The sequence below is a fragment of the Nematolebias whitei genome, chromosome 6, assembly GCF_014905685.2.
Source record: "Nematolebias whitei isolate Nwh7 chromosome 6, NemWhi1, whole genome shotgun sequence".
Classification (NCBI taxonomy): Eukaryota; Metazoa; Chordata; class Actinopteri; order Cyprinodontiformes; family Rivulidae; genus Nematolebias; species Nematolebias whitei.
This window is the reverse complement of record NC_056503.1, coordinates 27,795,655-27,818,856: the sequence shown is the minus strand read 5'-3', so window position 1 is coordinate 27,818,856 and position 23,202 is coordinate 27,795,655. Positions and strand designations below refer to the sequence as shown.

At 41.7% G+C, this 23,202-nt stretch overlaps 1 protein-coding gene across 1 annotated transcript; it reads left to right on the top strand.

Moving 5' to 3' along the window:
- Positions 1–261: 261 nt before the first annotated feature.
- Positions 262–22,935, top strand: prpf8 (pre-mRNA processing factor 8). Its single transcript, XM_037677467.1, has 43 exons — positions 262–441; positions 937–1,110; positions 1,213–1,381; positions 1,558–1,722; positions 1,869–2,087; positions 2,171–2,383; positions 2,596–2,721; positions 2,895–3,000; positions 3,332–3,522; positions 3,665–3,784; positions 3,914–4,103; positions 4,969–5,088; positions 5,403–5,537; positions 5,626–5,755; positions 5,871–6,067; positions 7,927–8,133; positions 8,508–8,671; positions 8,776–8,902; positions 10,111–10,303; positions 11,537–11,724; positions 11,815–12,053; positions 12,162–12,308; positions 12,444–12,654; positions 12,769–12,885; positions 12,993–13,240; positions 13,336–13,515; positions 13,632–13,767; positions 13,980–14,149; positions 15,059–15,188; positions 15,279–15,425; positions 15,510–15,670; positions 15,834–16,025; positions 17,550–17,787; positions 17,887–18,015; positions 18,155–18,268; positions 18,374–18,547; positions 18,688–18,881; positions 18,993–19,232; positions 19,314–19,455; positions 19,537–19,677; positions 19,777–19,916; positions 20,097–20,299; positions 22,348–22,935. Exons 2-43 carry the CDS (start codon positions 951–953, stop codon positions 22,500–22,502), a joined length of 7,068 nt encoding a protein of 2,355 aa, XP_037533395.1. The 5' UTR covers positions 262–441; positions 937–950; the 3' UTR covers positions 22,503–22,935.
- Positions 22,936–23,202: the final 267 nt, after the last annotated feature.

Below are 23,202 nucleotides of genomic sequence, written 5' to 3'. Positions count from 1 at the left end.
ATTTAACAACAAGTGTGTTTAAAGTTGTTCTGTATGTTCAGTAGTTCAGTAAAGTTAAAAAAAAAATAAAAAAAAAAATAAAAAGTGTGTTTAAAGCAGCAAACGGGACTCCAGCACGGCAGGGATCAGTAGTGAGCCGGAAATCACCATCCGGATATTCATGTCCTACCTTTACGTATCTTTTTCAGCGTACGTCCGCCTCTGGGAATGTGAGGGAGGTAGTCAATATATCCAACGTAACTGCTGTCCGTGAATACCCTAGAGATGCGTTGAACGTGTGGTTACCGTTTTGTGTTATGTAGCTTCGTAAAAACTGCTTACTGACGCAGGAAACAAATACGCAATACAGTCACAGACAAAACGAAATGTTGTAGTGGCTTACTGTAAGTAGATCAAGGCTGTGTTTAAAACACAAAGACTGTCCTTGGAACGCAGGTAGAGGTGGGTGGGTTTTTTTTTTGTACGCTTTCGTTAATTGTCAACGCTTAGATGTTAGCCGCTATGCTAATGTTAGCGCTTAGCTTCTCCCTCAAAAAAGAGCTGCACTCAAAGTAATCAAAATGCGTCTACAAATATATTGCAGAATCGTGTATCTTATTGTGTTAATTCTTTAAAGTGAAAAGAGAATGTGAACTTCTGTCAATAATAAGGTTTGAGTTGTGTAAACAATGTTGTTAAACATCTGTAGCATGTGCTGTGCCGCCATGTTGAGCTAACTTAGCTAACTAGTATTCTCCACAACAAGCTCATCTCGTTTTTTAATAGATAAAACTAATAATATAATCAAATTAAATGCCTGAGATTTACAGTTTTTTTATGTTTTCACGTAAATATGAGTTCAAAACTGTTTAAATTTAAGTTTTTTTTGTTTGTTTGTTTGTTTTACTTTCGACGATTTTTAAAAATTTGGCTCATCTTTCTTTAAACTTCCTCTAGGTTGGTGAGGCACAATGGCAGCGCCTTTTCCTTACAGAGGGCTCCCTCCAGGGATGCCACCAGGCGTACCTCCTGTTCTTGTCCCCCCGATTGTCCCCCCAGGTGTTGCCCCAATTGTCCCCCCTTCCGCACCTGTCCCGGATTACATGTCTGAGGAGAAGCTGCAAGAAAAAGGTACTTTGTTTTGTTGTAGTTCAGTTCAGAACATAAAGACATATAGATTTCCCTTTACATATGTTTGTGAAAGGATATTTAAAATGGATCTTAATCTTACAGCAAGGAAATGGCAGCAATTGCAGGCCAAGCGCTACGCAGAAAAAAGAAAGTTTGGCTTTGTGGATGCCCAGAAGGAGGACATGCCCCCTGAACATGTCCGCAAGATCATTAGGGACCATGGAGATATGACCAACAGAAAGTTCCGACATGACAAAAGGGTGTACCTTGGGTAAAAAAAAATTGCTTTTACATTCATGCAAAATGCAAGTTTATTAATTCTAAGTAAACAATATACTAACAGTATCAATCGTTTGCATGGTCTAATATGCTCACTGGTTTTGATTACACTATTTCTGCTTCTTTTGATATCTTTGCGTGTACATATTCTATATTCTTGCTGAACAGTGCCCTCAAGTACATGCCCCACGCAGTGCTGAAACTGCTTGAAAACATGCCGATGCCCTGGGAACAAATCCGAGATGTTCCTGTGCTCTATCACATCACTGGAGCCATTTCCTTTGTGAATGAAATCCCATGGGTTATAGAGCCTGTCTACATTGCCCAGTGGGGGTAAGAATAAGTTTGACATCCTATACTTAAATGTGGTCTCACTTTGTTTGTCAGGGTATAACCCAAAATGAACATCAAATGGAATGTGCACAACAATGTTTCTTTGATATCAATAGTCAGCGTTATTCCTTTAAAAAAAATTTCAGCACCATGTGGATCATGATGCGTCGTGAGAAACGTGATCGACGACACTTCAAGAGAATGCGCTTTCCTCCATTTGATGACGAGGAGCCGCCGCTGGACTATGCTGACAACATCCTTGATGTGGAGCCTCTGGAGGCCATCCAAATGGAGCTCGATAACGAGGAAGATTCTCCCGTTGTGGATTGGTTCTATGAGCATCAGCCCCTCAAAGACACTACCAAGTGAGTCCTCTATTACATATACAAGCTCATTATTTCAGCTGTTGCTTGGCTTGAAAATTCAAACTTGTTTTTGTCTTGTTCAGGTTTGTGAATGGCACCACTTACCGTCGCTGGCAGTTCACCCTGCCCATGATGTCCACACTGTATCGTCTGGCCAATCAGCTTATGACAGACCTGGTGGATTTTAATTACTTTTATCTGTTTGACCTCAAGGCCTTTTTCACATCTAAAGCCTTGAACATGGCCATCCCAGGAGGACCAAAGTTTGAGCCGCTGGTCAGAGACATTAACCTCCAGTAAGTGCTGCTTTATATAAAGGAAACGATAGACAACTGAATTTAAACTTGACATTTTTGGGCCTTTACAACTTGAATGTTTTCCTGTTTACAAACATAAATGTACTTGTTAAACAAGATGTTTTTGTGGAATTTAATAAATCATCTTTGCTAAAGAGTAAAACCGAAACTAAATGGTTTCTCTTAGCTAATTATGTTTGTATTTTCTGCAGGGATGAAGACTGGAACGAGTTCAACGACATCAACAAAATCATCATCCGTCAGCCCATCAGGACAGAGTACAAAATTGCTTTCCCCTACTTGTACAACAACTTACCACATCATGTGCACCTCACCTGGTAAGAATAAATGAGTTATTTAAACAAAACATAATTGAAACTTATTTATTGAGTCATGATAATTAGGTTGGTGAAATACTGGTAAAATATTTGACTTGATTGTTCATGTTGCTAAATTTATTACATTGTCTGTTGGCTGTATCAACTGGACACTTGTGCAACTCGTTCTGCAGGTACCATACACCAAATGTGGTATTTATCAAAACAGAGGATCCAGATCTTCCTGCGTTCTACTTTGATCCACTGATCAACCCTATTTCTCACAGACATTCTGTCAAGGTTTGTGCTGCATACTGCCTCTTTATTTTAAGAGCTGAGAGCTGGTTGTAAGAGATACTGTTATGGGTCTTTATCATTTATGTCCTCTTACGAAGACGCACTTGCATTGCCTGCTTGTCTGTGCGTAAGAACAAGAGGAATATTAAAATGAATGGTGACCTTTTTAATTTATTCCTGGCTGCAACTGCAGATTACTCATCGCCATTCAGATATTTCTTTCAGTTGTATATATATTTTTTATGATTTTGATAAATAATGGGTTTTTTTTTTTTTTTTTTTTTTTTTTTTTTTTTTAGTCAAAACCCTTCAATGTTTTTGTTTCTACTTGTAGAGCCAGGAGCCCCTCCCTGATGATGATGAGGAGTTTGAGCTTCCTGAATATGTGGAGCCCTTCCTCAAAGAGACTCCACTCTACACTGACAACACAGCTAACGGCATTGCTCTGCTTTGGGCTCCAAGACCCTTCAATCTCCGCTCTGGTCGCACAAGGCGAGCCATCGATATCCCTCTGGTCAAGAACTGGTAAGCTAACGATCATCATTGGAGCAAGAGCGAATTTGTTTCATTATTTTAAAATTGCTTGGCTATTTGTATAAAAATTATAATTGTAGGTCAATTATAACATACATTTTGAGAAAGAAATAAGCGTGAAATATACATACAGGTACCGAGAGCATTGCCCTGCAGGACAGCCGGTGAAAGTACGTGTTTCGTACCAGAAACTGCTGAAATACTATGTGCTCAATGCACTCAAACACAGACCGCCCAAGGCTCAAAAGAAAAGGTGACAATTACTGGATATATTTTTGATTTTCTGTTTCTTGTCTTTCAAATTTAAATCGGTCTTCTCTCTATTTTTTTTTTCATCATACCTTTTTTTTTGTAAAATATCTCTTCTTCTGTTATCTTTCAGATATCTGTTCCGCTCCTTCAAAGCCACAAAGTTCTTTCAGTCCACTAAGCTGGACTGGGTGGAGGTCGGCCTGCAGGTGTGCAGGCAGGGCTACAACATGCTCAATCTGCTCATTCACCGTAAGAATCTTAACTACCTGCATCTGGACTACAACTTCAACCTGAAACCCGTGAAGACACTGACCACCAAGGTAAAGTTTCTAAGGCAGATTTGTTAAACTTATTTCACAATAATTCTTGACTATGAAATCATGAAAAACCTGGGGCTTCATGCCTGAAAACAGTCTAAAGTTACACATTTCTTTTATTGGATGGATGGCAATGTATGGATGGATGGATGACGATAGATGAAGGACTGTGCATGGATGGATGGATGGATGGATGGAGGGCAATGGATGGCAATGGATGGATGACAATGGATGGACGGCAATGCATGGATGGATAGAGGGCAATGTATGGATGGATGGATGACAATGGGCGAAGGGCAATGGGTGGAGGGCAATGCATGGATAGATGGAGGGCAATGGATGGAGGGCATTGCATGGATGGGTGGAGGGCATTGTATAGGTGGTTGGATGTCAATGGATGGATAGATGACAATGGGTGGGGGGCAGTGCATGGATGGATGGAGGGCTGTGGATGGAGGTCAATGCATGTATGCATGTAAGTAATGCTTACTTTATTGTCCACAATGGGAAATTTGTCTTGGACATTGTGCACTAAACAAAGTTCTTCCACACCTAAATGCTACAAACACTAAATTCATGTGAACACTACAATTAAATAAATAAAAATACCTCTTGCTCAATAAAAACGCATATTACTCAATAACACATATTTCAGGTCTCGTAAATGAGTCCTTGAGGCTCAATGGGATTAACCTGTCTAAATAAAGGTTGAATGAATTGCACATTCCCACATACATTCCATCAAGTAAACAAAACAACAAATCAGACCAGAGCATTTTGTTGTTAATTCTAAGAATTTAGGTGTGAAAATGGTTCAGGTACAGTATTTGAGCCAATTCTGACTTCTGCCTTGTTGTTTGTCCTCCAGGAGCGAAAGAAGTCCAGATTTGGCAACGCCTTCCATCTGTGCAGAGAGGTGCTGCGTCTCAGCAAGCTGGTGGTGGACAGCCACGTTCAGTACAGACTGGGAAATGTTGACGCTTTCCAGGTTTGTTTTTCATTGCTCATCTTATTACATTTCCAGGCTTTCTACACTTCTCTGTAATTCAAGTCCCTTTATTGTGTGATCAGTTTGAGCAACAAAACACATCGACTATTGGTTGACCTTCATTATATAAGATTTTTCTGTAATGAAGTGAAGTTTTGTATCATAGTTTAATTGCTTGCAGTATTAAACAGAAGAGTACACCAATGAGCATTTCAAGTGTTTAAATTTAATATTTTCCTCAACTTCAAGTATCTTTGTTCCCAGTGTTTGTTTCACACGATGACCTTGTATGTTGCTTTATTTCTGTGTTTTAGTTGTCTGACGGGCTGCAGTACATCTTTGCTCATGTGGGTCAGCTGACAGGCATGTATCGCTACAAGTACAAGCTGATGAGGCAAATCCGGATGTGCAAAGACCTAAAACATCTCATCTACTACCGATTCAACACTGTAAGAAAACTTGGTGTATTAGAACAGATTCTTTGCCAAGTTCTCTGCACTTTGAAGCTGTATTCAGTCATTTTGTGTTTTTCATCAGGGTCCTGTGGGCAAAGGTCCTGGTTGTGGCTTCTGGGCCGCTGGCTGGAGAGTGTGGCTCTTCTTCATGAGGGGCATTACTCCACTGTTGGAGAGGTGGCTTGGAAATCTCCTGGCCAGGCAGTTTGAAGGCACGGTGTCATCTTTTCATTTTAACTGTGGGGTGCTGTGATGCAAGCATGTAAATATAACAAGTGAGAGGAAGTTAGCCACTTTAATCAACTTTATTCTTTTTTATCTCCACAGGACGCCACTCAAAGGGTGTGGCCAAGACCGTGACCAAACAGCGTGTAGAGTCCCACTTTGACCTGGAGTTGCGTGCTGCAGTGATGCACGACATCCTGGATATGATGCCTGAAGGTATCAAGCAGAACAAGGCCAGAACCATCCTGCAGCATCTCAGCGAATCCTGGAGATGCTGGAAGGCAAACATCCCATGGAAGGTCAGTGGCTCACGGTTATCTTCCACTAACTAACTACAGTGCCTTGCGAAAGTATTCGGCCCCCTTGAACTTTTCAATCTTTTGCCAAATTTCAGGCTTCAAACTTAAAAATATAAAATTTAATTTTTTGTGAAGAATCAACAACAAGTGGGACACAATCGTGAAGTGGAATGAAATTTATTGGATGTGTCAAACTTTTTTAACAAATAAAAAACTGAAAAGTGGGGCGTGCAATATTACTCGGCCCCTTTACTTTCAGTGCAGCAAACTCACTCCAGAAGTTCAGTGAAGATCTATGAATGATCCAATGTTGTCCCAAATGACTGATGATGATAAATAGAATCCACCTGTGTGTAATCAAGTCTCCGTATAAATGCACCTGCTCTGAACACACCAGGCAGGTCCGAGATACTGTTGTGGAGAAGTTTAAAGCCGGATTTGGATACAAAAAGATTTCCCAAGCTTTAAACATCCCAAGGAGCACTGTGTAAGCAATCATATTGAAATGGAAGGAGTATCAGACCACTAAAAATCTACCAAGACCCGGCCGTCCCTCTAAACTTTCATCTGGAACAAGGAGAAGACTGATCAGAGATGCAGCCAAGAGGCCCATGATCACTCTGGATGAACTGCAGAGATCTACAGCTGAGGTGAGAGAGTCTGTCCATAGGACAACAATCAGTCGTACACTGCACAAATCTGGCCTTTATGGAAGAGTGGCAAGAAGAAAGCCATTTCTCAAAGATATCCATAAAAAGTGTTGTTTAAAGTTTGCCACAAGCACCTGGGAGACACACCAAACATGTGGAAGAAGGTGCTCTGGTCACATGAAACCAAAATCCAACTGTTTGGCCACAATGCAAAATGATATGTTTGGCGTAAAAGCAACACAGCTCATCACCCTGAACACACCATCCCCACTGTCAAACATGGTGGTGGCAGCATCATGGTTTGGACCTGCTTTTCATCAACAGGGACCGGGAAGATGGTCAGAATTGATGGGAAGATGGATGGGGCCAAATACAGGACCATTCTGGAAGAAAACCTGTTTGAGTCTGCAAGAGACCTGAGACTGGGACAGAGATTTATCTTCCAACAAGACAATGATCCAAAACATAAAGCAAATCTACAATGGAATGGTTCACAAATAAACGTATCCAGGTGTTGGAATGGCCAAGTCAAAGTCCAGACCTGAATCCAATCGAGAATCTGTGGAAAGAGCTGAAGACTGCTGTTCACAAACGCTCTCCATCCAACCTCACTGAGCTCGAGCTGTTTTACAAAGAAGAATGGGCAAGAATTTCAGTGTCTCCATGTGCAAAACTGATAGAGACATACCTCAAGAGACTTGCAGCTGGAACTGCAGCAAAAGGCGGCGCTACAAAGTATTAACGCAAGGGGGCCGAATAATATTGCACGCCCCACTTTTCAGTTTTTTATTTGTTAAAAAAGTTTGACACATCCAATAAATTTCATTCCACTTAACGATTGTGTCTCACTTGTTGTTGATTATTAAAAAAATTAAAATTTTATATCTTTATGTTTGAAGCCTGAAATGTGGCAACAGGTTGAAAAGTTCCAGGGGGCCGAATACTTTCACAAGGCACTGTACATATGGGTGTATTCCCCGTTCTGCTAAATCTTAAGATTGATCTAACTGTGTAGTAAGTTGAAATTCAAAAAATAATATCATTACTCAAAACTGTTAAGTTTTTAGAACATCATATTTAAGCAGCTTGTGTATTTAGATATAGTTGATAACATAGTCCTGATCAAGAATCTTGTAAAAAATAGTTGCCATATTTTCAGATATTATAAAGATGATTTAAAATGCAGTCTTGGTCTTTTTTTTTTTTTAGGTCCCCGGCCTTCCCACTCCCATTGAGAACATGATCCTACGGTACGTGAAGGCCAAAGCTGACTGGTGGACAAACACGGCTCACTACAACCGTGAGCGAATTCGCAGAGGAGCCACCGTGGACAAGACGGTGTGCAAAAAGAACCTGGGCAGGTTGACCCGTCTGTACCTGAAAGCTGAGCAGGAGCGACAGCACAACTACCTGAAGGTAACGCAGCAGGGTGTTTTTTATTTATTTATTTCATTGATTAAAAAAGAAAACTGGTGCACTAATTTTGTTACATTTAGTTTCTTACCATAATTGTCCTTCTGGTTCAAATTAATGCACTGAAGCTAGACAAAACAAATGAGTGTAATGCACATAACAAAATCAATGTCCTGTTTTAAGGAATCCTTACGAAGGCACACTTGCATTGGTCTTTTATTACTCACTGCAGTTGGCCCATCACTGTTCACATATTGGTTCTTTTGACTGTAAGGACTTTAAGGATCTAACAAAATGTGCTTTATATTATCTAAACAGTTTAAGCTTTTTCTTTAATCCTTTTATTTTGGATTGAACTTTATATTTTTGGCTTCCAGGATGGCCCCTACATAACAGCAGAAGAGGCTGTGGCGATTTACACCACCACGGTGCACTGGCTGGAGAGTCGGCGGTTCTCTCCCATACCTTTCCCCCCATTGTCCTACAAACATGACACCAAGCTGCTGATCCTGGCCCTGGAGAGGCTCAAAGAGGCATACAGGTGAACATGTAGAGGATATGGTCTACTCTGTCAGCTGTCCAACTTGTTTTTAAGATTTATTAAATTTGTGTGTGTGTGTGTGTGTGTGTGTGTGTGTCTTGTAGTGTGAAGTCTCGTCTGAACCAGAGTCAGAGGGAGGAGCTGGGTTTGATCGAGCAGGCCTATGACAACCCTCACGAAGCTCTGTCCAGGATCAAACGTCACCTGCTCACGCAGAGAGCGTTCAAGGAGGTCAGCACACACAAGTGCAGGCGTTTAGCCACAGACAAAAATATTAGTAAACAATTTTTTTAACGCACAACTTTTAGAGCACAGAACATTTGGGGTGGACGGAGACATGTCTGTGTACAGCTTGTACCAACAGTTTTTGAGTGTGGGGGTGGGGGGTATTCAGCGTGAGGGAAGAGGCACCTTTAGCTTTTTAGCTAGAGCGCCTTTATTGCACGTGGCTAGATTAGCGCTATGTCAGTGCTGGGGGTGGGTTTGTGGTTTGGTAGGCGGGGTGCTTAGTTCTGTTGACAGGATGGGGCACCCCACTTGTATAATGGTAGGGGAAACAGAGTTTAATGTTTTCATTATAAAGAGGTTCTTACATGGATGGATTGATTACAGGATATTACAAAATATGGAAATTACAGGGTCACAGCAGTTATGTCATACAGACAACAGCATCTCTAAGATTAATACAAAGTATTAATACTAAACTATTTAAAAAACAAAAATACACAAATACTAAAATAATGATTTAAAAAATGGGAAACAAAATCCAACAAAGTTCAGTCAGGTCATCTGGATGGTTTCTTTTTTGTGTTGAGAGGTTTCGTCCTTCATCCAAAGGACTTCATCAGTCCGAAGGATGAAATGTCTCAGCAAAAAATAAGAAACCGTCCAGATGACCTGACTGAACTTTGTTGGATTTTTTAAAACTGGATTACTGAGCATGAATTTTGATGCATCAAAATACATTGAACCAATATAGAGGGGTACTTTTAGCAGCAAACATTTAGTACATGTCTTCATTGCTCATTAAAGAGCTTGGTGGAAGCTGTCAGGAAAGACCTATGATAACGTTCAGTCTTGCACTTTGGTGCAGTCAGCCAGCAACTGAAGGAGCTCTGAAACTCCTCCAGGGCATGAAGTGGGTGCACAATGTTGTTCATAATGGCTTTTATTCTTGGTGTCCTCACTTCAGCCACCTGCTCAACCCACTCCTCAGTTATTCCATTAGTGGAGCTCGTGTTTTTAAATCAGTTTAAGTCTTTGTTTATCTGATGTGAACACCCCCCCAGGTGACCACCCCAAAGCACATGCTACTACAGTTCTGTAAAAAGAGCTCAGCTGATGTTGAAGGACCGCAGTCTTAGAAAGTACATCCTGCTCTGACCTTTCCCGTATGTTTTATTCTCCTGTCAGTTTCAGGACATTTTCTTCTGTTTCAGGTTGGTATTGAGTTCATGGACTTGTACAGCCACCTTGTACCAGTGTACGATGTGGAACCTTTGGAGAAGATCACAGATGCCTACCTGGATCAGTACCTGTGGTACGAGGCAGACAAGAGGCGTCTTTTCCCACCGTGGATCAAACCTGCCGACACTGAACCACCACCTCTGCTGGTCTACAAGTGGTGCCAAGGTAACGTTTGCTTCAGGCCTTTTACTTTCTATTTATCTTTTCAAAACACAACGTTCTCTAAAGTAGGACCTCATGGTGTCACAAGTATTTATGAGAAGAATAAAATAAAATTGCACAATGAAATAAAAGTTACACATATAAGTGGAATCCAACTCAATTCAATGTTTTTTTAGAAACTAGTTCAACAATTTTACATTTTATTATAATACATATTTGCGATACTCCACATCCGTCACTCATTCATTCAAATACACCATTCATTCACCACCTCAGACCTCTACACTTCACAATGCAGAGGGAGGGCACTCCGCATCATGAAGGACTCCACCCATCCTGCACACCGTCTGTTCCAGCCCCTCCCCTCAAGCTTAGGATCATTCAGAGCAAGACCACCAGGCTCAGAAATAGTTTCTTCCCTGCAACTGTCAGACTGCTGAACTCGAGCTGCGCTTAATTCAGCTTCATTTAACTTTTTTTTACAGTATTTATTATATATATTTGTACTCTTTTGTATTTATTTATTTATTTGCTAATTGTTAGGCTTCTTGATCTGGGACCTGAGTCCGAATTTTGTACCATAAACATGAAAATGTGAGCTGCTATGACAATAAAAAATCCTTGAATCCTTGAAATATGGATGATAAAAATAATAAATATAATAATAATAAAAATTAAAATGTAATAATAATAAAAAAACATATAATATTTATAATAAATAATTTATACAAAAGCTCCATATCAGTGAACCAGGTACCGCAGCGCCCTCTGGTGTCTCATGACTATATTCTACCATGCTGGTTGTCTTCTGTTTGTTCCATTTGCTACTTATGTTTTGAAATTTGGTCTTTAACCACTTGCTCCAGTCGTTGTAGGGAGATCTTGATGTAATTTTGTCCATCCAAATTTTCTTGGCGTCATTTTTTCAACTCTTCTAGCAGCATTTCGTTTGACTGATGTTAGCTTCAGTAGGTAATCTAGTGACTATCTTCCTTTTCTTTCTCGATATCTTTGGTAAGAGTTTTTTTGTCTTGTGCTTGCAGACATTTTGTAAAATTTTATCCAAGTTTGTGACTTCTTTTCTGGCTGAGCTCTTTATCGATGCTGCCTCCACCTTCATCATGCCCTTGCTTTAGGCTTTGTATTCAGATGTTTTATAGTGAGATCATTTACTTCACTGTGGAAATAATTGGTGTATAAATCTCATCAACAGTCTTAAAATCTGTTTGTTTTCAGGCATCAACAACTTGCAGGACGTGTGGGAAACTGCAGAGGGAGAGTGTAACGTGATGCTGGAGTCTCGCTTTGAGAAGATGTATGAGAAGATTGATCTGACGTTGCTCAATAGGCTGCTGCGTCTCATTGTTGACCACAACATTGCTGATTACATGACAGCCAAGAACAATGTGGTCATAAACTACAAGGTAGATATGTTGATCTTTTTAAACACGATATGTTTTGCTGCTGCCATGGTTTTATTGGTATTAAAGCTTTTTATTTCATTGTTCTCGTAGGACATGAACCACACCAACTCCTATGGCATCATCAGGGGGCTCCAGTTTGCCTCGTTCATTGTTCAGTATTATGGCCTCGTTATGGACCTGCTGGTGCTCGGATTACACCGTGCCAGCGAGATGGCTGGTCCACCGCAGATGCCCAACGACTTCCTCAGTTTCCAAGACACCACCACCGAGAGCGCCCATCCAATCAGACTGTACTGCCGCTACATCGACCGCATACACATCTTCTTCAGGTGGGGTTGGGTTATCGAAACGATCAGAGGGTTACTTCTAACTTGCTTTGTTTTGCCTGACGATTCAATACATTCAAAGTAGTGACATCTCATTTGTTGATTCTGCAGGTTCTCAGCCGACGAGGCCAGGGACCTGATTCAGCGGTACCTGACAGAGCATCCAGACCCCAACAATGAGAACATAGTGGGTTACAACAACAAGAAGTGCTGGCCTCGAGATGCTCGGATGAGACTAATGAAGCACGATGTCAACCTGTGAGTTTATCATAAAACACTTAACCATGCAGGTGTTTTTATTGGAAAATAGGTCATTCTATGAAAAACATTTGACTCATTTTACGAGGTCGTCATAGAGTTTGAGAAAAGTCTCTTTAATCTTTATTTGTCCAGTGGGCGAGCAGTGTTTTGGGACATCAAAAATCGCCTGCCCAGATCTGTGACCACTGTGCAGTGGGAGAACAGCTTTGTGTCAGTTTACAGCAAAGACAACCCCAACCTGCTCTTTAACATGTGTGGATTTGAGTGCCGCATCCTCCCCAAGTGTCGCACCAGCTATGAGGAGTTCACTCACAAGGATGGAGTCTGGAACCTGCAGAATGAGGTGAGCGTAAACTCCAAAGTGTTTCAATAGTTTAACAGGACAAATTTCACAAAAATACAAACAATAAAACACGAGCACTCAAACAGATCTGATTTTTATTTTTTTCTGGTGCAGGTAACTAAAGAGAGGACAGCACAGTGTTTCCTGCGTGTGGACGACGAATCAATGCAGCGCTTCCACAACAGAGTGCGTCAGATCCTGATGGCCTCTGGGTCCACAACTTTCACCAAGGTTAGAAAAACTCTTGACTCCCATAAACTACGGTGGATGAAAAAGGAAAAGAAAGAGAAGCCTTTCAGTACAAAATGAAACAACGAGTCTCTTGTTCTTGCGTCCAGATTGTAAACAAGTGGAACACCGCTCTGATCGGTCTGATGACGTACTTCCGTGAGGCTGTGGTCAACACACAGGAGCTCCTGGATCTTCTGGTGAAGTGTGAGAACAAGATTCAGACGCGTATCAAGATTGGTCTCAACTCCAAAATGCCCAGCCGCTTCCCTCCAGTGGTCTTCTACACGCCAAAAGAGTTGGGAGGCCTCGGCATGCTGTCCATGGGACACGTGCTCATCCCACAGTCAGACCTGCGGTACGGATGCAGCTATTTGATCATTTCCCCTCTTGCCTGTGAATTTGTTTGACGCTTGAACAACCAGGTAATTTTGTTGCTTCTCTTTCTGCCAGGTGGTCCAAGCAGACAGATGTAGGCATCACCCACTTCAGATCTGGAATGAGCCACGAGGAAGACCAGCTCATTCCCAACTTGTATCGTTACATTCAGCCATGGGAGAGCGAGTTCATTGACTCGCAGAGAGTCTGGGCTGAGTACGCCCTCAAGAGACAGGAGGCCATTACCCAGAACAGGTACGCTCCGAGTCAGAGCAGCTCGTCGGTTTTAGAAAGACGTCCACAAAAACATAAGATGTTCTTTTTGACTTACTTTGACCTAAGTCTGTTCAAATGTCTCTTCTTTGCACCAGACGTCTCACCTTGGAGGATTTGGAGGACTCGTGGGACAGAGGAATACCTCGAATCAACACACTTTTCCAGAAGGACAGACACACGCTGGCCTACGACAAGGGCTGGAGAGTCAGGACAGATTTCAAACAGTATCAGGTACAAAAAAGGCTGATGAGGTGTGTTTATAATCTGAACTGGTGAAGTTTAAGAAGATTTTATGCAGGTTTTCCAGCCCATAAACATTACAGTTGTCTGGGCTTTGACAAGTCTTCTCAGTTTCATCTTAACAAACAAAAATGACGCATCAGTGTTTAATGTCTAGAGCCAGGAGGCGTTTTGTGATCTTGTAGTCTCTGTCTTGACCGCAGGTGCTGAAGCAGAATCCATTCTGGTGGACTCACCAGAGACATGACGGTAAACTGTGGAACCTGAACAACTACCGCACAGACATGATCCAGGCACTGGGTGGTGTGGAGGGCATCCTGGAGCACACGCTCTTCAAGGGCACTTATTTCCCCACCTGGGAGGGTCTCTTCTGGTGAGAGCCTTAAACACAGAGATTTTCCATAATATTTATTTTATACTAGAGTAATCCCTCACTTATCTCGGGGATTATGTTCCAGACCACCATGTGCTCCCTAAACAGGTCTCTCTTGAAAATGAGTTCTCGTGGCTCAATGAGACTAACCTGGATAAATAAAGGCTAAATGAAAAAAAAAAAAAAAAAATTATGTTCCAGACACCCCCGCGATGGGTGAAAATCCTTCCAGTAGGGACGCTGCATTTATTTTAGTATTTATATGTATTTTAGGGCTTTATAAACCCTTCCCACACTCTTGCAATGTTCTTAACAATGTTCTAAACGCTCTAAAAGAAACAGCGGTTCGGGTCGTGCTTGATTATTTTAAATAAACAATCCATGTCACTCGTGCAGCTCACTCAAGTATAAGACAGACCCCCACCTGTCCCCTCCTTTCTTTTTCTGAGGCTGTCTGTCAGTTGCGCGCCCGCCTGTTGTGTGTCTCTGGGACATGACTGGGAAATACAGCCCTGACTCTTCCATTCTCTTTCTCTGCTGTGACAGACAGCCTCGGAAAGAGAAAGAAAAGGGGGTGGGGTGGGGGTCTGTCTTATACCTGAGTGAGCCGCACTCAGCCACTTTCTCTTTTTTTAAACTGATTCACTTATTTTTCCACCTAAGCATTTTCTCTGATCTTCTACATTTGTTCATCTGTTCTGTTCATCCCTACTCCCTGAGCAGTAGCGATGGGAAAAGACAGACCTCGCCCCTTCCTTTCTTTTTCTGAGTCTGTCTATTGCACGCCTGCCTGTGACAGATTGCCTCAGAAGGAGAAAGGAGAGGACGGGGGGGTCTGTCTTTTCTCATCGCCACTCGTGTGTTGTGCATGAAAGAGTTGACACACCTGATTGTCTTTTTTGTCTTCAGGGAAAAGGCCAGTGGTTTTGAAGAGTCCATGAAATGGAAGAAGTTGACCAATGCTCAGAGATCTGGTCTCAACCAAATCCCAAACCGTCGCTTTACTCTCTGGTGGTCGCCCACCATCAACAGGGCCAACGTAAGAACTAATACCAGCTGACTGGAAATATTATTAGTACGCATTTAGGAGTTTCATTACTGACAGCATCGTGTTTTTCTTTATCCTTAGGTGTATGTGGGTTTCCAAGTGCAGCTTGACTTGACAGGCATCTTCATGCACGGCAAGATTCCCACTCTGAAGATCTCCCTCATTCAGATCTTCAGGGCTCACTTGTGGCAGAAGATTCATGAGAGCATCGTCATGGATCTCTGTCAGGTTGGTTCTGATTATTTACTCAAATGTTTGTTTGTTTACACTTCCGATCAATTGAATAAATAAATGTATATTTTGTTTTTCCAGGTGTTTGACCAGGAGCTGGATGCTTTGGAGATTGAGACTGTGCAGAAGGAGACCATCCACCCCAGGAAGTCGTACAAGATGAACTCGTCCTGCGCGGACATCCTCCTCTTCGCATCATACAAGTGGAACGTCTCCCGACCATCTCTGCTCGCTGACTCAAAGTAGGGTTTGTGAGGAAATGCTGGCATCGCTGCAAATGTGTTTTTGACTGGAAAACTGTCAGTTATGACAATGTTACTACTTAGACCAACACTGTTCGTTCCATAAGTTGGCACAATAAAACAATTATTTTATGTGAAATAAAAAGCCGACCTCCTCCCACAGGGATGTGATGGACAGCACCACCACACAGAAATACTGGATTGACATTCAGCTCCGATGGGGAGACTATGACTCTCATGACATTGAGCGCTACGCCAGAGCCAAGTTCCTGGACTACACCACAGACAACATGAGTATCTACCCCTCCCCCACTGGAGTGCTCATTGCCATAGACCTGGCTTATAATCTGCACAGGTGTGGATGGCTTTCTTCATAAATTCCTCACAAATTCAATAGGGTGAATGTTTATGAAGCATTCACACGATCCATTTTTCTTCCGTACGTATTTTGGCGTGATTTTCGTCCTGCAGTTTTCAAGTTATTTCAACAAATCATAAAACATTCAGCTTGTTATGGACAATCCTGCTATGACTTTTGGTATTGGTGCAACTTTAGCGTTTTGAAATATTTAGCGTTTTTGGTCGTTTTTTGTTTTTTTTTCTCAGAAAATGAATTGAGCTCATTTACATCCTTCATATCTTTAGATCTGTTTACAACCTTTTACTGCTCCTTTCACATTTTGTTCTGCTTCATCTTCTTTCTGCTTCCTTGTGCAAATTTAAAAAAAAAAGCTACTTTCAGCTGTTTTTCAGCTGTTTTGTGATCCTTTCAGATTATTTCTTTGTGCTTCTTCTAACTTCTTTATGCTTTCAGCTTATTTCTGCACGTTTCAGCTTTTTCTACTCTTTTCAGCTTCTATTTAGCTATTTGTATGCTAATTTGAGCTTTTTCATCTAATTCCACATTGTTTGCACTCATTTCAACTTTTTTCAGCCTAATTCAACAAAAATGATCTCTCTCTACTTCCTTTTAATTTAAGCTTCTTTCTGCTTTTTAATCTACTTTTCAGCAGTTTTTTTTTTCTCATTTCAGCTTTTTTCAGATAATTTCCACTTTTTTGTACAAATTGTTGCCTATTTCAGCCTAATTGGGCAAACATGTTCTTTCTGTTTTCTTCTGCTAATTTAAACTTGTTCTGTCTTTTCAGCTATATATTTTTTAGCTGATTTCAGTTAAATTCAAGTTTTTCGTGGTAATTTTTGCTACTTTCAGTCAATTAACTTCTTTATACTAATTTCAGCTTATGATATTTCAGCTTTTTTCTGCTCTTTAGTAGTTTAAGCATTTTTATGCATTTTCAGGTACTATTTGGCTTCTCTTTTTTTTTTTTTTTTTTGCTTTTCTCATATTTGTACAAATTTCAGCTTATTTAAACCTAATTAGGAATTATGTGTTCTTTTTTGTTTTCTTCTGCTAATTTAGGCTTAATCTTCCATTTGAGCAATATTTCAGCATGTTTTTTTTAGTTAATTTCAGCTGTTTTTCAGCAAGTTCTTCTGTATTTTCTCAGAAAATGAAATTTCTCTAGTTTAGTTTAAAACTCACATTCCATGCGGTCCCGTGTCCTTATTTCTAATTTTGCTGCTTCGTTCACTTGTCAATAATAATTAACTCTTAAGAGATTGCTGGAAGCGTTCACTAGGTTTTGACACCTGCTTGTTAACCTTCACACAAATGTTCCTCACTCGCCTTTAACGTCTTCACACAACCTTCTCAGATTCCTGTACATGGCTCTAACAGTCAACAGGACTGACGTTGGTTTAAATCACAGTTGTTAACTATACATGGACCTATGAGAAGATTGTGGTTATCTGTCTGGATTTCATGAGAAAATAAACCTCAGCTCCTCATTTTATTTAATTTGTTTATTCTCTTCAGTGCGTATGGTAACTGGTTCCCTGGAGGAAAGCCTCTGATCCAGCAGGCCATGGCCAAGATCATGAAGGCCAACCCGGCTCTTTATGTGCTCCGAGAGCGCATCCGTAAAGGTCTGCAGCTGTACTCTTCAGAGCCCACTGAGCCTTACCTGTCCTCCCAGAACTATGGTGAACTCTTCTCCAACCAGATCATCTGGTTTGTGGATGACACAAATGTGTACAGAGTCACCATCCACAAGGTGAGAACTGTTGTTTTAACCTAAAGAAGGAAACAAAGTGTCAGAATATGTGTGAAATAAAATAAATCCATTCCTTTTAAAACAAATCTGTTTCTACAGACTTTTGAGGGAAACTTGACCACGAAGCCCATCAATGGAGCCATTTTCATCTTCAACCCCAGGACTGGACAACTCTTCCTCAAGATCATTCACACGTCTGTGTGGGCTGGACAGAAACGTCTGGGACAGGTGCTCACATGTAGCATATTTCCCACGCTCAATTTATTCAACAAAATAAAAGATTACGCACCTTCGTCACATCTTATTCTTTGACACGTCTGCTTAGATTTTGATCATATTGGAATTGTCTGTTTTATTTTTGTTGTAGCTGGCTAAGTGGAAAACAGCTGAAGAAGTTGCTGCCCTGATTCGCTCCCTCCCCGTTGAAGAGCAGCCAAAACAGATCATTGTAACCAGGAAGGGGATGTTGGACCCTCTGGAGGTGGGACATCAGGATGCTTGTAAACTGCTATGTGAACCAAAGTCCTTTAAATGTATTCTGTTGGTTCAGATAAAGGTGCAGCTGTAATGTTTGTTCTCTGTTTAGGTCCATCTGCTCGACTTCCCCAACATCGTGATCAAGGGCTCGGAGTTGCAGCTGCCTTTCCAGGCCTGTCTGAAGGTGGAGAAGTTTGGAGACCTGATCTTGAAGGCGACAGAACCACAGATGGTCCTGTTCAACCTCTACGATGATTGGCTGAAGACCATTTCATCGTACACAGTGAGTTTCACCCCTCCATGAGATACAGGAACCTAAGAAAACCTATAGGACTTTAACTTTGATCCATCAGACATGATTTATTTTAATTAGCCTTCAACTCACTCCCTTGTGTAAGTAGTTTGTTTTGTCTCTTCTTCTAGGCCTTCTCCCGTCTCATCCTGATCCTCAGAGCTCTCCATGTCAACAATGACCGAGCGAAGGTGATCCTGAAGCCTGATAAGACGACCATCACTGAACCCCATCACATTTGGCCCACGCTCACCGATGAGGAGTGGATCAAAGTGGAAGTGCAGCTCAAAGATCTCATTCTGGCTGATTATGGCAAAAAGAACAAGTAAGAGCTGCTCTAAGTTGATTTATTCAGGATTAGATTAACCATTATTTAACTCGTTAGACAAAGATAGACTTGCATGTTTTTCTAAGAGCTTCTTGTTTCTTTGTCCAGTGTGAACGTGGCCTCGCTGACCCAGTCGGAGATCCGTGACATCATCCTGGGAATGGAGATCTCAGCCCCGTCACAGCAGCGGCAGCAAATCGCAGAGATTGAAAAGCAGACCAAAGAACAGTCTCAGCTCACCGCCACGCAGACCCGCACCGTCAACAAGCACGGAGACGAGATCATCACCTCCACCACCTCCAACTACGAGACGCAGACCTTCTCCTCTAAGACCGAGTGGAGAGTCAGGTGAGTAGCACCAGTTCAGTAATCGTTTCTTTATTAGTGAGTTACAGATTGTTTTAATTCTGCTGGTCTTTTTGGTGTCAGGGCCATATCTGCCGCCAACCTCCATCTCCGGACCAACCACATCTACGTGTCATCTGACGACATCAAGGAGACGGGATACACCTACATTCTGCCCAAAAATGTCCTCAAGAAGTTTATCTGCATCTCAGATCTGAGGGCTCAGGTACACCGGTGTTGTTCATGTTTTCCCGTGAAGTAATAAAAGACTGTAGCTCATGTTAACACTGGCCATGTCATATTTCAGATTGCAGGATACCTGTACGGCACCAGCCCACCAGACAACCCCCAGGTGAAGGAGATCCGCTGTATCGTCATGGTGCCTCAGTGGGGGACGCATCAGACCGTCCACCTCCCTAACCAGCTGCCTGGCCACGAATATCTCAAAGTAAGACCCGTCCTCGCAACTCATCTTTTGTTAATTTATGATAAAATGTGTGTTGAATGCATTTGCAAGAGGTCTATAAAACCGATTTTTGCTTTTCAGGAAATGGAGCCCCTCGGCTGGATCCACACACAGCCCAACGAGTCGCCACAGCTGTCCCCCCAGGACGTTACTACGCACGCAAAGGTCATGGCTGATAACCCGTCCTGGGATGGAGAAAAAACCATAATAATCACTTGCAGGTAGGTCTATTTTTTTTAGGCATCCTTAACGTTTACCAGACTAATCTTAAAAGCAAGTAGTAAATTTAATCAATTAAAATACGTCTTACAGTTGAAAACACTCAAATGCACCTTAATGAACAGGTTGTTACTATGAATTATCTGTTTTTGTAACTTGAAAGCATCTTACCTGTCTTCCAGCTTCACACCTGGCTCCTGTACACTCACAGCCTACAAACTGACACCCAGTGGGTACGAGTGGGGTCGACAGAACACGGACAAGGGCAACAACCCTAAAGGTTACCTTCCATCCCACTATGAAAGGGTACAGATGCTTCTCTCTGATCGCTTCCTGGGCTTCTTCATGGTGCCCGGCCAGGTCTCCTGGAACTACAACTTCATGGGTCAGTAATTTTAGTCTTTACTTTTGTTCTTTGTATTATGACTACCGTAATTCTCGGGCTATAAAACACACCTGTCTCTAAGCCGCAGACACTAAATATAAGCTGAACCGTAATTTTGTACATAAATAAGACGCTCCGGTTATTTAGCCGCGGGCATCCACTGTTCATCGTCAGGATCTGTGCCCAGCTCCGGCAGTGTGCAACTTTCTTGTTGTAGTACAAGAATCAGCCACCAGGTGGTGTTTCACAGAATATGCTGTAGCTTGCTTTCAACACACACTCACCGACTGAATGATCGTCAGAAGTCTTCATGATGCTTCGCAGTCTGAATCATGGTTAAATTCATTAAATCTACAAAATGAACACTAGAACTATCCAAGCATAATCACCAGACAGAACAGTGCCAAACACCGGCATTAAGTGAAATTATTTAAATATCATATACCGGTAAATATTAACCAGAAGTCTTATCGAGGTCATGTGACCTGAAGTCAAGTAGTACCGGGAAAATACGGTAAATATTCAGTTAATTAGTACCACTGATTTTTATTGTTAAACAATTTTGGTAACCGCTGCAGTTTTTAAATGTACTTTCTAGGGGGGCGAGATGGTGTAGAGGCAGGGCAGCCGGCTTGGGACCCGAAAGTCCCAGGTTCAATCCCCAGTCACTGCATATCACGTGGCGTCTCTGGGCAGCACGCCTCACCCCCAAATTGCCCCCCGGGCGCTTTCAATAGCTGCCCACTGCACCACCTGGTGGTGGATGGGTTAAATGCAGAGACTAATTTCGCCATTGTATGGAAACATACAGTGCTGACATTGTGATGACATTATTATTATTATTATTATTATTGTTAAATAAATTTGACGTGATTCTCCTCAGCACTGCTCATATGAGGAGGAGGGAGGCAGAGCCCCCACCTTTTGTCTCCTCCATTGCGTGCACTTAAATGAGTTCTATTTCATCCCTCCTGCTTTCAGCACCGCCCTCTGGCGGTCATCCGGGATTCATAGAACCGTAGTTACATACATAACTTTCGATACTTATGGTATATGTGGTATTTAAACACATATTTACCATACACAGAAATATTAAAATATATATATATTTAAATATGTATCAATCTTTACTGACCGTTTTAAAAATAAATCTGACAACTTTTCCGCTGAGCTCTCATGACAGAAGGTGGGGGAAGACCCTTCCTGTTGTTCTCCGCTGTTCGTTGTTCTCTGCTCCAAGATTAAAATGAGATCCTGGTACTTAAATGCATATTTACCGTACACAGAAAGATGTCACACAAAAATAATTTAAAAACTTTTGTTAAAACATTACCAGACTTGACTGCTTTGCGTCTCCAATGCCTGACCTCCGACACATTGATGCAAAGCTTACTGGTGGCAGCTGTTTCCTCCTTGAAAATTTTTCATCTGACAGCCAGATCAATTTAACATGAAAGCTGCATCGTACGAAATTCTCCGTGCATTTTCCATGTATCGCTGAACAAATGGACAGGACTGTGCATGAAGCGCAAAATACGGGAAAGACATGGGAACTATATGAAGAAATTAATGCACATCTATCTTGGGGGATGGTCCTCGGAAGTACCTCATTGGTCATTATGGTTAGACTTCTGGTCACATGATGACAGAGTGGGTGGCGTTATGGTAGGAAAATTAACCCTGAGCAAGTGTCATTGTAAATGTGGATACCTGAGGGCATTCTGTGTTACAAAAGCCTGCCCCCAAGAGGGGTGGGGTGCTGGGAGCGACGAGCCCCCAGCTCTGTCAAAGGAAAATGTTAGTCAGTGGCAGGAAGTTGCAGAGAGATGGCAGGAAGTCTATCAAAATAAAATATAAAAATATGACTTATGAAAATATGAAAAAAAAAATGCATAAGATGCTTCTGCACATAAACCGCGGGGTATAAAGTGTGAGAAAAAAGTAGCGACTTGTACACCGGAAATTACGGTAGTTGGTTTATTTGATATCTGAAGATGTGTAGTGAATTGCAGGAAAAAGTTGATTAAAATATTTATTTTTGTTACTAGGTGTGCGCCACGATCCCAACATGAAGTACGACCTGCAGCTGGCCAACCCCAAAGAGTTCTACCACGAAGTCCATCGGCCCTCGCACTTCTTGAACTTTGCCTCGCTGCAAGAGGGAGAGATTTACAACGCTGACCGCGAGGACATGTTCGGCTGAGGGCCAAACGTTTTGTAGATAGCTCTGAGAATCCTGAAGAGCCAGTCCAGAGGTGTCCCTGTAATACTTTTGAGCTCGTAAACGTGCTGTTTGGGGATTTTTATTTTTTTTTCCATGCAACGGCTTTAGCTTTTCGTTTTTTTTTTTAGTACATTGCAAATTTTTGTGGCTTCTCAAATCTCTCCATATTTGCTTTCGCTCGTAGTGTTCACAGCACAATACTTTGGTGTTATTATTGCAGGAAGCTCAGGACCCACTTCCTTTTCTTACTCAAGAAATGAAATTGAAAGTTGCATTTTCATACTAGTAATACCCCATTAATGTGTTCACCTGTACATCTGTGATATTGTACCCTGGGTTTAAATAAAGACACTTTTTGTAATGAATCATGTGTTCATTTTGTACGTTATTCTGATTTGTATATGTGGAGTGAATAAAGGGGAAGTGCAAAGTTTAATGTATTCATGGTGCAGTTCACTTCCTTTTAGAGAGACCAAACAAATCATGGTTTGGATCAACCGTTTGAAGGGTTCGCTCGGTGCAGATCTGCTTCCTGTAGCTCAGACGTGCAGATGAGGGATTGAGCTGCAGGTTTGGAGAGGAATCCAGTTTTCAGGCTCTGCTGGGTGCATCAGTCTACGAGTTGGAGCTTGTATTTGTTCTGCTGTTGCATTGGTCAGAAGAGGAGGAGGATCCTTGA

What these genes read in the sequence shown, in the direction of transcription:
- prpf8 (XM_037677467.1), top strand. Translation starts at nt 951, where the DNA reads ATGGCAGCGCCTTTTCCTTACAGAGGGCTCCCTCCAGGGATGCCACCA. An exon ending in CATCATGTGCACCTCACCTG is followed by an intron (nt 2,722 to 2,894) that starts GTAAGAATAAAT and finishes CTCGTTCTGCAG; the next exon opens with GTACCATACACCAAATGTGG. An exon ending in AGACCATTTCATCGTACACA is followed by an intron (nt 18,548 to 18,687) that starts GTGAGTTTCACC and finishes CTCTTCTTCTAG; the next exon opens with GCCTTCTCCCGTCTCATCCT.